Source organism: Ctenopharyngodon idella, chromosome 15 (assembly GCF_019924925.1).
Source record: "Ctenopharyngodon idella isolate HZGC_01 chromosome 15, HZGC01, whole genome shotgun sequence".
Lineage (NCBI taxonomy): Eukaryota > Metazoa > Chordata > Actinopteri > Cypriniformes > Xenocyprididae > Ctenopharyngodon > Ctenopharyngodon idella.
The window spans coordinates 27,132,728-27,143,731 of NC_067234.1; the positions used below are offsets into that span (position 1 = coordinate 27,132,728).

At 39.3% G+C, this 11,004-nt stretch overlaps 1 protein-coding gene across 4 annotated transcripts in view; it reads left to right on the forward strand.

Annotated features, from left to right (window-relative positions):
• The window catches only part of grik4 (glutamate receptor, ionotropic, kainate 4), a 329,903-nt gene extending 321,394 nt beyond the window's left edge, over nt 1–8,509 (forward strand). For all 4 annotated transcript variants that reach the window (XM_051861113.1, XM_051861111.1, XM_051861115.1 and 1 more), the window contains 3 exons: nt 1,254–1,382; nt 1,462–1,580; nt 6,730–8,509. In XM_051861113.1, coding sequence (XP_051717073.1) covers nt 1,254–1,382; nt 1,462–1,580; nt 6,730–7,113 — 632 coding nt within the window. In that variant the 3' untranslated portion in view covers nt 7,114–8,509. The remainder of the gene's footprint in view (nt 1–1,253; nt 1,383–1,461; nt 1,581–6,729) is intronic.
• Nucleotides 8,510–11,004: the final 2,495 nt, after the last annotated feature.

The window sequence follows — 11,004 nt, forward strand, 5'->3', positions numbered from 1 at the left end:
CTGCCAAAGTCACGTGATTTCAGTAAATGAGCCTTCGTTATGTCATAGTGTTTCGAAATTTCAATGGTTCACCACTGGGGGGCGTGACTTTGGCAGCTTGTTATGCGCTCCGACAATGTGCGTTGTCTTGCTGGCAATGCAGGCCTCACTGAGCCATCGGATTTTATCAAAAATATCTTAATTTGTGTTCTGAAGATAAACGAAGGTCTTACAGGTGTGGAACAACATGAGGGTGAGTAATCAGACAGAATTTTTATTTTTGAGTGAACTAACCCTTTAAATGTTTAGTTTTACCTGAAAGAACAGAAAAAAAAATGTGTTGAGGCTATACAAAAAAGGGAATTTATCATCTTTGAATGTTGTGCCACGTCTTCACTGCTTTTTCAGCATCTTGCATGAGTACCAAGATGCTGTCTGATTAATTTTTAAGATGCTGTCAAATTAAAAGAAGTTCAACTTTTATACATATTTCACACATGATATATAGTTTCAAAAATGAAAGTTCTGTCATCATTTCCTCACCCTAATGTCATTCCAAACCTGTTTGACTTGACGGAACAGAAGATATTTTGAAAATTGTTGGTAACCAAATAGTTTTGACCATTTGTCCATTTTGGCCATTGATTTCCATTGTATGGACAAGAAAACAAGAAATTTCTTATCTCATTTTATGTTCCAGAAAAAAAAAACTTTTGAAAGGTAGTGTAATATATATATATATATATATATATATATTCGCTAAACGTGCTCACATGCGACCAATTAGTCAATGCCTATTTATATTAGAGGTCTATATGATATGCAATAAATAAATACATAATAAAATAAAAAAAATGATATGTGTGTATATATATATATCATTTTTTTTATTTTATTATGTATTTATTTATTGCATATCATATAGACCTCTAATATAAATGGGCATTGACTAATTGGTCGCATGTGAGCACGTTTAGCGAAATCTGTCTCAGACAACAAAGTTGTAGCCAAAATTGCACAGTGCGCACCAGGCTTTAATCGGTTAGCTGAAGTTAAATGATTCCATTGACTGAATATAAATTGCACTGAATTGATTTTAACCAATGTTAACCAAGGATTTATGTCCAACAGTTGTTTTAATCAACATGATTAATGAAAGGGTTTAGGATACGATAAGCTAAATGAACAGCGTTAGAGCAGCGGGAGTCAGCACAGCAGAAATTAAGCATCCAGCTCTGGCGTTTGATGGATATTTATTTATTTATTTGTTTCAGGTTCTGTCTACAGAGATGAGTTTGACCTGGCCATACTGAAACTACAGGAGGATAACCGCCTAGAGATCCTGAAGAGGAAATGGTGGGATGGTGGCAAGTGTCCGAAAGAGGAGGATCATCGAGCGAAAGGTGAACCACCTGTCACTCAACTGCAGGTCCAAGCTGAATATGTTACAAAAAGTTTATCATATTTTGTATGTCTGTGTAGGTCTGGGCATGGAGAACATCGGTGGGATCTTTGTGGTGCTTGTGTGTGGTCTGCTGGTGGCCATCTTCATGGCAGTGCTGGAGTTTGTTTGGATGCTGCGTCATACGCCAGGAACAGAGGTGAGAGAGGGCTATTTTACCTGCCTCTGCTTTCTGTCCTTCTCCCCGCCCTCGCGCCTCCCTCCCTGAACCCCCTCACACCCCATCCCGCACCTCACAACCAGCACACCAAAGAGTATACCTCAAACTCATCTACACGGGCCTTCACTGTCACAACCAACACGTGCTAAAGGTGCCAGGCGCTTTTAGGTTTTATGCTTTTTAACTTTGAATGGAATGAAGTTCCTGTTTTGTCTTTTATTTTCCTCCCTGAAGTAGATTGATGGCTGTGTGTGTCAGACTGCATTGTTTCAAATGAAACATTGTGATTTTTACTAAATAAACACTTTGGCATGTTTCAGTAGAACCCCAAGACGTGACTTTTTTTTGGAGGGTACAAATGCATGAGCAGTGTTTATGTCTTCATGACTTACTGTAGTATGGACCCTTTTCACATTTCCGGGGTTCTCAGTAGTAGAAGTTGTCATAGTCGGGTAAACAGCAAATGTAATTTTTATATTCCCATTTGCTCCAATAGCAAAAGAAAAAATACATGATAGCGTTTCCATGACTTTTTTTCTAAAAACAGATAGAGAGGGAAATATAGAGAGATTGATTACAGCAGTCAGAATAGACAATGATGTCAAATTTGCCGTTATTGTATTAGAAATGCCCTCGTGACAGCGTTAATTTGTTTTTTTGTAATTTGCTGCAAAGGTAATATAAGCATTATAAATGTACAGTATCTTACAGAAGTGAGAAAACCCTTCACATTTTTGTAAATATTTTATTATATCTTTTCATGTGACAACACTGAAGAAATGACACTTTGCTACAATGTAAAGTAGTGAGTGTACAGCTTGTATAACAGTGTAAATTTGCTGTCCCCTCAAAATAATTCAACACACAGCCATTAATGTCTAAACTGCTGGCCACAAAAGTGAGTACACCCCTAAGTGAAAATGTCCAGATTGGGCCCAAAGTGTCAATATTTTGTGTGGCCACCATTATTTTCCAGCACTGCCTTAACCCTCTTGGGCATGGAGTTCACCAGAGCTTCACAGGTTCCCACTGGAGTCCTCTTCCACTCCTCCATGACGACATCATGGAGTTGGTGGATGTTAGAGACCTTGCGCTCCTCCACCTTCCGTTTGAGGATGCCCCACAGATGCTTAATAGGGTTTAGGCAGTGGTCGTCTTGGAGGTGTGTCTGGGGTCGTTATCATGTTGGAATACTGCCCTGCGGCCCAGTCTCCGAAGGGAGGGGATCATGCTCTGCTTCAGTATGTCACAGTACATGTTGGCATTCATGGTTCCCTCAATGAACTGTAGCTCCCCAGTGCCGGCAGCACTCATGCAGCCCCAGACCATGACACTCCCACCACCATGCTTGACTGCCACATGCTTGACACCATCTGAACCAAATAAGTTTATCTTGGTCTCATCAGACCACATTACATGGTTCCAATAATCCATGTCCTTAGTCTGCTTGTCTTCAGCAAACTGTTTGTGGGCTTTCTTGTGTATCATCTTTAGAAGAGGCTTCCTTCTGGGATGACAGCTATGCAGACCAGTTTGATGCAGTGTGCGGCGTATGGTCTGAGCACTGACAGGCTGACCCCCCACCCCTTTAACCTCTGCAGCAATGCTGGCAGCACTCATACGTCTATTTCCCAAACACAACCTTTTAATATGACGCTGAGCATGCGCACTCAACTTCTTTGGTCGACCATGGCGAGGCCTGTTCTGAGTGGAACCTGTCCTGTTAAACCGCTGTATGGTCTTGGCCACCGTGCTGCAGCTCAGTTTCAGGGTCTTGGCAATCTTCTTATAGCCTACGCCATCTTTACGTAGAGCAACAATTCTTTTTTTCAGATCCTTAGAGAGTTCTTTGTCATGAAGTACCATGTTGAACTTCCAGTGACCAGTAGGAGAGAGTGAGAGTGATAACACCAAATTTAACACACCTGCTCCCCATTCACACCTGAGACCTTGTAACACTAACGAGTCACATGACACCAGGGAGAGAAAATGGCTAATTGGGCCCAATTTGGACATTTTTACTTAGGGGTGTACTCACTTTTGTAGCCAGCGGTTTAGACATTAATGGCTGTGTGTTGAGTTATATTGAGGGGACAGCAAATTTACACTGTTATACAAGCTGTACACTCACTACTTTACATTGTAGCAAAGTGTCATTTCTTCAGTGTTTTCACAGGAAAAGATATAATACAATATTTACAAAAATGTGAGGGGTGTGCTCACTTCTGTAAGATACTGTATATTAATTTTTTTTAAAATGAAAATATGAAAAACTTCACTAGGTTTGCCATGTTGAGAACTGTGAACACAGTCTGTGAAAAGGATCCATTGATTGCCCATATTCGTAGACTGAGCATTGTGGGTAAATATTCACAGAAAAATTATGTTTGTGTTTGTCTATAAGTATGTGGGTGGGTGTAAAGCGAGACTTAACTAAATGCTAATTGAAAACTGGTCGGGAATGTGTGTGTTTGTTTGTGAATTTGTATTTTATGTGTCAACATCAAGTGACTAGTTGAGCCAGTGCAGTTAAGCCCGTTTTTTTGATAAGCTAAATACTTGCATTATCCTTAGGGTAGCTTTGTGTATTAGCATTAGGTAATGTGTGTTTGTGTTTGTTTTTGTGTGTGGGGGGTGCATTTTTGCATGTAAGTGTATAATTAGGGCCCTGCACTGGCATGCCTCATGTTCCAAAGGGTAACACGTTCTACCTGTCCTGTATATATCTCTTCATCCACAACACATCACATTGGTCCAACACCAAGATGACCCCTCCAGCCAAAGGCCTATTAACATTATAGCTCCCAGAATCATGTCATTGTTTATATGCGGTGCATTTTCAACCTCATGACATGCTGATACAAAATTGATTGGATAGAATTTTTTTTTTATTATTTGCATCAAATATATGTTGATATTTTTCTGAAAACAGCGCTGGTTGAGCTTTAGCAGCTGAGTTCTGAATTTTATCAACTAAGATGAATTGAATGCTAATGGGACGTGGCATAATTGGATGGAAGTAACATCAAATTTCTGTATAAATTCATCACAAGCAGCTATTTTGTTAGTTGTAGCTTATATTCTTTACTTGTGACACAAAACCTAAGGGCCAGTTTGCACAGTTTTTGTTCATCTTTGACCACTGCCCCACGTCTTCGCTGGTTTTTCAGCGTCTTGCATGAGTACAACTTTTTTAAGACTCTGTGTTGAATTAAAAGAAGTTCAGCTTTTATATATAGTTTACACAAAAATGAAAGTTCTGTCATCATTTCCTCACCCTCATGTCGTTCCAACCCTGTTTGACTTTTTTTGTTTTGTGGAACAGATGATATTTTAAAAAATGTTGGAAACCAAACAGTTTTGACCATTTGTCCATTTTGCCCATTTATTTACTAGAAAACATTGAGACATTTCTCATAATATCTTATTTTGTATTCTTATTTATATTTTTTGTTTTGCGAACATAAGCAGAAGCTCAACCGAACGTGAATGACACACAAGAACAAACCAATGAGTAACCACACAAGAATGAACCTCATTGTTACGCAGCACGTTTGAGCTTCCGGAAGAGGTTTGTTCTTGTGTGTTATTCATGTTCGGTTGAGCTTCTGCTTATGTTCGCTGATCAATGTTTATATGCGAGTAAAAACCTAAATTAAATCTGTTCGTCATAACGCGACTAAACTGCTCGATACATATGGATTAGTTTTCCGATCTCTTTATGAAGTTTTTGAAGCGTCAAAGTGGTAGTTGCAAAAGCAGTCTATGGAAGGAAATCTGACAGCATTCTGTCATCAAAAAATACCGTAATTTGTGTTTCGAAGAAGAACGAAAGTCTTACAAGTTTGGAATGACATGAGGGTAAATAATTGACAGAATTTTCATGAAAATCACTTTGACGCTTCAAAAAGTTCATAAAGAGATCGTAAAATTATTCCATATGAATCGAGTGGTTTAGTCCAAATTTTTTTGAAGACACTTGATCGCTTTATATGATAAACAGACTGAATTTAGGCTTTTATTCACATATAAACCTTGATCACCGAACATTAACAGAAGCTCAACCAAACCTGAATGACGCGCAAGAACAAACCTCTTCCAGAAGCTCAAACGTGCTGCGTAACACATGAGAATGAACCTCATTGGTTCTCGCACATCAAACAAACATGCTTGAGCTTCCGTTTACCATAACTGATGTGCGAGTTGATGAATGTTTACATGTGAATAAAAGCCTAAATTAAATCTGTTTCTTCATTATATAAACTGATCAAGTCTCTTCAGAAAATTTGGACTAAACCGCTCAATTCATATGGATTAGTTTTACAGTCTCTTTATGAACTTTTTGAAGCATCAAAGTGTCAGTTGTGTTGCTGTCTATGGAGGGACAGAAAGCTCTCAGATTTCATCAAAGATATCTTATTTATATACAGTATATACAGAATTTTCATTTTTGGGTGAACTATCCCCTTAAAACTACTGAGGACAAGAGGAAAATACTACTGCAAAACAACTATTAAGATAGATGAAAAAAAGGAAAAGATTATTTATTTAACAGTCCTTAATCAAGACATTGTTTTTGTAATATTGTGCAATAATATTTAATTCATGACAGAATTTCATTAAGATGACAAATAGCACTGAGGACACAGGAAAACACGACTCTGTTTGTAAAGTGATAAATTCTTTTAAAATATATGCCTTCAAATATTCAGATTATTTTGTGTAAACAAAACCATCGAAACATAAAATATAATCCTTTTGGGAGCAATTTCAGCCCAATTTTTATACATTAAAGGCACCGTATACAAAAAATGACCCAAACACAACGGCTCCACTCACTTATCATGTCTTTTTGTAATGCAAATCTAACAAAATACATTTAAAAGTGAACTTGTTGAGAATGTAATGAGCACATGCTGAGATCACCAAGCACTTCAGGATGTTTTCTCTGGTTTCTCTGCGGTGCATCAGTCCAGATAAACAGCCACCGCCCCCTGTATAGCCCAGTGTTATTTTGATCAATGCTCTGGCTGTGCTGCCTGCCACCCCCTGTGTGCAGCGTGTCAGTGAGACCCCCTGGCCTCTCTCTCTCTTTCTCTCCCTCTGTCTCCGTGTTTGTGCCTCACAGCTGTCCGTGTGCGAGGAGATGCTACGAGAGCTGCAGGGCATCGTGCTGTGTCAGGACAGTCTGCAGTTACGGCGCAGGCGCGGAGCCAGCGTTCTGCGACCGCAGCCTCTGCCCCTGGACGAGCGGCGGGCGCGGGCGGCGGCGGCGAGCCTCAGCAACGGCAAGCTGTGCACAGGCACCGGCCTGCCCGAACCCCTCTCCCACAGACTGGCGCAGGAGGCCGCCCTGGTGGCGCGAGGGTGCAGTCACATTCGCATCTGCCCGGAGTGCCGGCGCTTCCAGGGCATTCGAGTGTGCCCTGCCGGCCCCCCAGGAGCTTCGCCCACCCACAGTGAGGAGAGTATAGAGTGGGAGAAGGGCACCAACAACAGTGAACACGAATAACCTTTCTTACCTGTGTCGGATAGATGTTAAACGACGGCTTTGCTGGACCCAGGGATTATGGGAGCATTGGCTCCGGAGAAGGAGCTAAAGGAGATGCTGTCCGTGCTGCTCGATTCGGCCCAGGAGCTGCGTCTGGTTTCTGTACACTGTCCTTACAGCCCTCTGCTTTTGGGGGACACAGCAGAGGGGCTTTGTACTATGCAGTATATTGTCTTACTGTGCTGTTGATTTATTTTTAAATTATTCCTCTTTTGTTGTGAAACCACTATATTGCTATTATCTCCTTCTCACGACATCTGTTTAGTTTGGTTTTTCACACAGACGCGTACAGCGGACGACTGCAGACTCGATCCACTATCGCTCAACCTTTTTAGAGTGCCAAAATACTTTGTATTAATTTTGTGCTGTCGCCTTCTCATGCCGGCCCCTGGCGGAGTAACTATTAAGAGAACTGAACACAAAAACAACTGCGATCTGTTTTTATTAATAGTCATATTCTATTAAAAAGGTTTTTGGGATGTTTCTGAATGTTTGATGTGCATGTATGAGGGTTTTAGATGCTATTGAATGGAGAAAAACAAGAGTTTCCAGACACTTTTTACACTTTGCTTTTCATTCTTTTGAGTTAGATTCATATCGTTGCACTCTTTGGATATGAAAATTGCACATAGTTGTGGAAAAGTGGAATATTATGCTCCCATTTAAGAAATTTGCATTCGGAAACTAACTAGGATTAATAACGATTTCTATTGACCCTTATTTTTGTCATTCTAGCAGGATTCTTGGAGGTATCAAGTGTGTTCGCTTTCAAAAAACATGTCGGGAAAGTGAGATCTTGAGTTGATTTTGTTCCTGGCGAGGTCTTGCGTTCATCTGTACCACTCAATACATGATGAAATCAACAGGGTCACTCCATCTAGACATAACTGTGTGATGAGACATTGGAGATTGTGGGCCTATGTACATCAGGTATTTCTTTATATTACATAACAGCTCATAATGTTTGAAGTTATTGGGGGTTTTCTTTCTTATTATTATTTGATACCAGAAACGTCCATTTGTTCATGTGATGTCTTTGGTTCATCCTTCTTTTTTTTCAAAGAGAGACATCTGGTGAACAACCTTTTAAAAATGGATTCAACCAATCAGTTTTATCAACGTACCACAGCTGATGCAGAATTTGGATACCAAAATGAATTTATTTTATTAGGCATGATGTTATCCTCAACTTGCAGTGCCAAATTGTAATAAATTGCCTTCATGTTTTGGAGAGCCATTAGAGGTGACTTATTACCCATGTTGATTTTTCTGTGCATTTCTATTGATCTGAATCCATTTCTAAATGATATTTCAATACGGTGTTAGTGCCTGACAAAAATAAATGGCATTGTGTTCAGTTCTGAGAAAGGTTGGCTTTGTTCTTGAAGTTTTTGTCTCTTGGATCTGTTGGCTCGCTCTGTAAACATTTGTTTTTCTAGGTGCACAAATACAGCTCCACTCATTTCCTATTACAGGCTGGAATGGCATCTGAAGAACAATGGCAAAGCTGTATGTGCAGGTGGGTTTTCACTGGATACACAGACTCGCAGACAACTCTATGGGGGCAACCTCAAGATGTGACACATTTACTATGTGGGGCATGAGCACATCTGCTTAAGACTCACAGAGACACTTGAGAGCTGGTTTAAAGAGTGTCAACAAACAAGCAAAAACATTTGGAAGACAGTTACTGTTTAAAGTGACACTGACTGCTTTCACAGGAAGGTTGAATCAAGCAGTTTAAGTTTACAAAAGCAAAGAATATAGCCCAAAATGCACATGCAGCAATTATTCAAATCTGTCACAAGGAATTTAACATCGTGCAAAAGTTATGAGCTTCCAATGCCATTGAAATGCTCTATTTACACTCAAACATGACTAGTTTATCCTATGAGCAAAAGTGATGGGGGGGGGGTTAACAAGACAAACTGAACAGTTATCGGCAATTCATGTGACCTCAAAATGGCTGCCCCCATGAGGTGACCCAATCCATGTAAAGCAAAACAGGTTTTGCTAGGTTATTAATGACTGGGGTCTTCTTCTCATGAGAGAGTACTTCATTTTAAGTAACCAATAAGGTACGAGAGGCTGTATCGTGAATAAGTCACGGCTGAGTTAGGCATGACGCAGCACTACAGCACTAGCCTCGAGTACCTTATTGCTTTTATAAAACGGTTACCACACAATACAAATATTAAAGCCAGAAATATGTATCAATGCAACTTTTTTTATGAAGTAAACTTTTTCTAAAAGCCTTCCTTATGCTGGAAAAAATAGTCCCTGAACGTGAACAGCAACAGAAGTTACATTTTCACACCATTAGATGGCGGCAAAGACTGTCTTTATGAGTGTGTCAGTCAGTAGCGAAGACTTTTATATTGAAAAGACTGAATTGTTGTGAACACGGAACAAGATGCAGCTGACAAATGCTTTGACTAGCTCTGTCAGTCACGGAAAACCCCTTAACTGTTAAAAGGACAGGATACTACATCGGACATTTAAACAGATTTTTTTATTACGAACGTAAGACTGACCTGAAGGAAAATGCTAAATCTGAATGCAGGTAATAAACTCGCTCAATCGATCTTTTTCTCACAACACTCTTCTACATAATACAGTAAGCTTCAATGAACAATATAAATTGAGAAAATACAGTTTACGTTGCTAAGAGTGGTTGCTAAGGGTGTTGTGTAGTGATACACAGAACCATTGGGTGAAGCGGTCATAGCCGTGTTTTATCGTGAATAAAACACAGCTATTGACCAATCAGAATCAAGGACAGGAACTAACCATTTTATAAACATTTATAAAAAGTGCTTTTAACTTTTATAAAGAAAGAAAAAGATTATCTTATTCTTTATAAGTACACAAGTTTAATTTCTCTCCAAATACTTCAAGAACATCTGGGCCCATGAGAGCTTCCAACCTGATTTCATGAGAAAATCTAACTATTTTATGAGTAGGCAATGTGATTCATATGAAAACGCATGATATTTAAAAAAAATTAGCATGACCCCTAAACATAACCGTCAGTGGAGCGTAAGCAGATTAAACGAAAACCTATGAGTGAGATTGCACTAATTCAAATGAATTAGCCACCATTTCAGCAAAACATGAAATAGTTACAAATTGCCATGAGAGTGTGTTGGAGCTTCTGTGTTTGCCTCAATCCTGAGTATTTTCAAACTGAAGGAATATTTCCAACATCTGCAGATGTCTAAATGATAGAAATCCATTTAAATTCCAGGGTTCAAACATTAAGTTGTCCAATGCTATGATGTTTTGATAGTAATGAGTGTGAATTGTTCAGAGACCAAAATGTCATGGCTGAAGACAGGACTTATTAGTAAGACGTGCAAAGCTCACAGCCCAATCAGTCCAGATGCATTCCCGAGGGCCGGGCCTCTATCTCTCTCAGCATACTGCCCTTCTCCAAGCCATTTATTTCTTAATTCAGCTCTAACCTGTTTCCACAGGATGAAATTGCATCTCTAGCTTTAATTCCTTATGGTGTCACAACTGGTTTTGGTCAGACAGAAAGAAATTTGACTTTCTGCTGATTTACACTTATTGACATCAGCAAATTTGGTTTCACGTATTGTTGCGTGGTGTTGCCACATGGAGCGCTATAGCAAAAAAAAAAAAAATCTTTTTTTTTATCTTTCACAGTGTCTCGCACATAACAGGGCATTAAAAAAAATTTATGGCGTTAAACTTTTATAAAAATTAATCTCTAGGCCTGTTTTGTTTTGGTTTTAATTCCACTACCCTGCATCTCACATTTTTAAAAGCGTTGAATGGCTCCTTTGTTAGCTGAAGTCAATATATTTATAGCAAAATACCTTAATAATA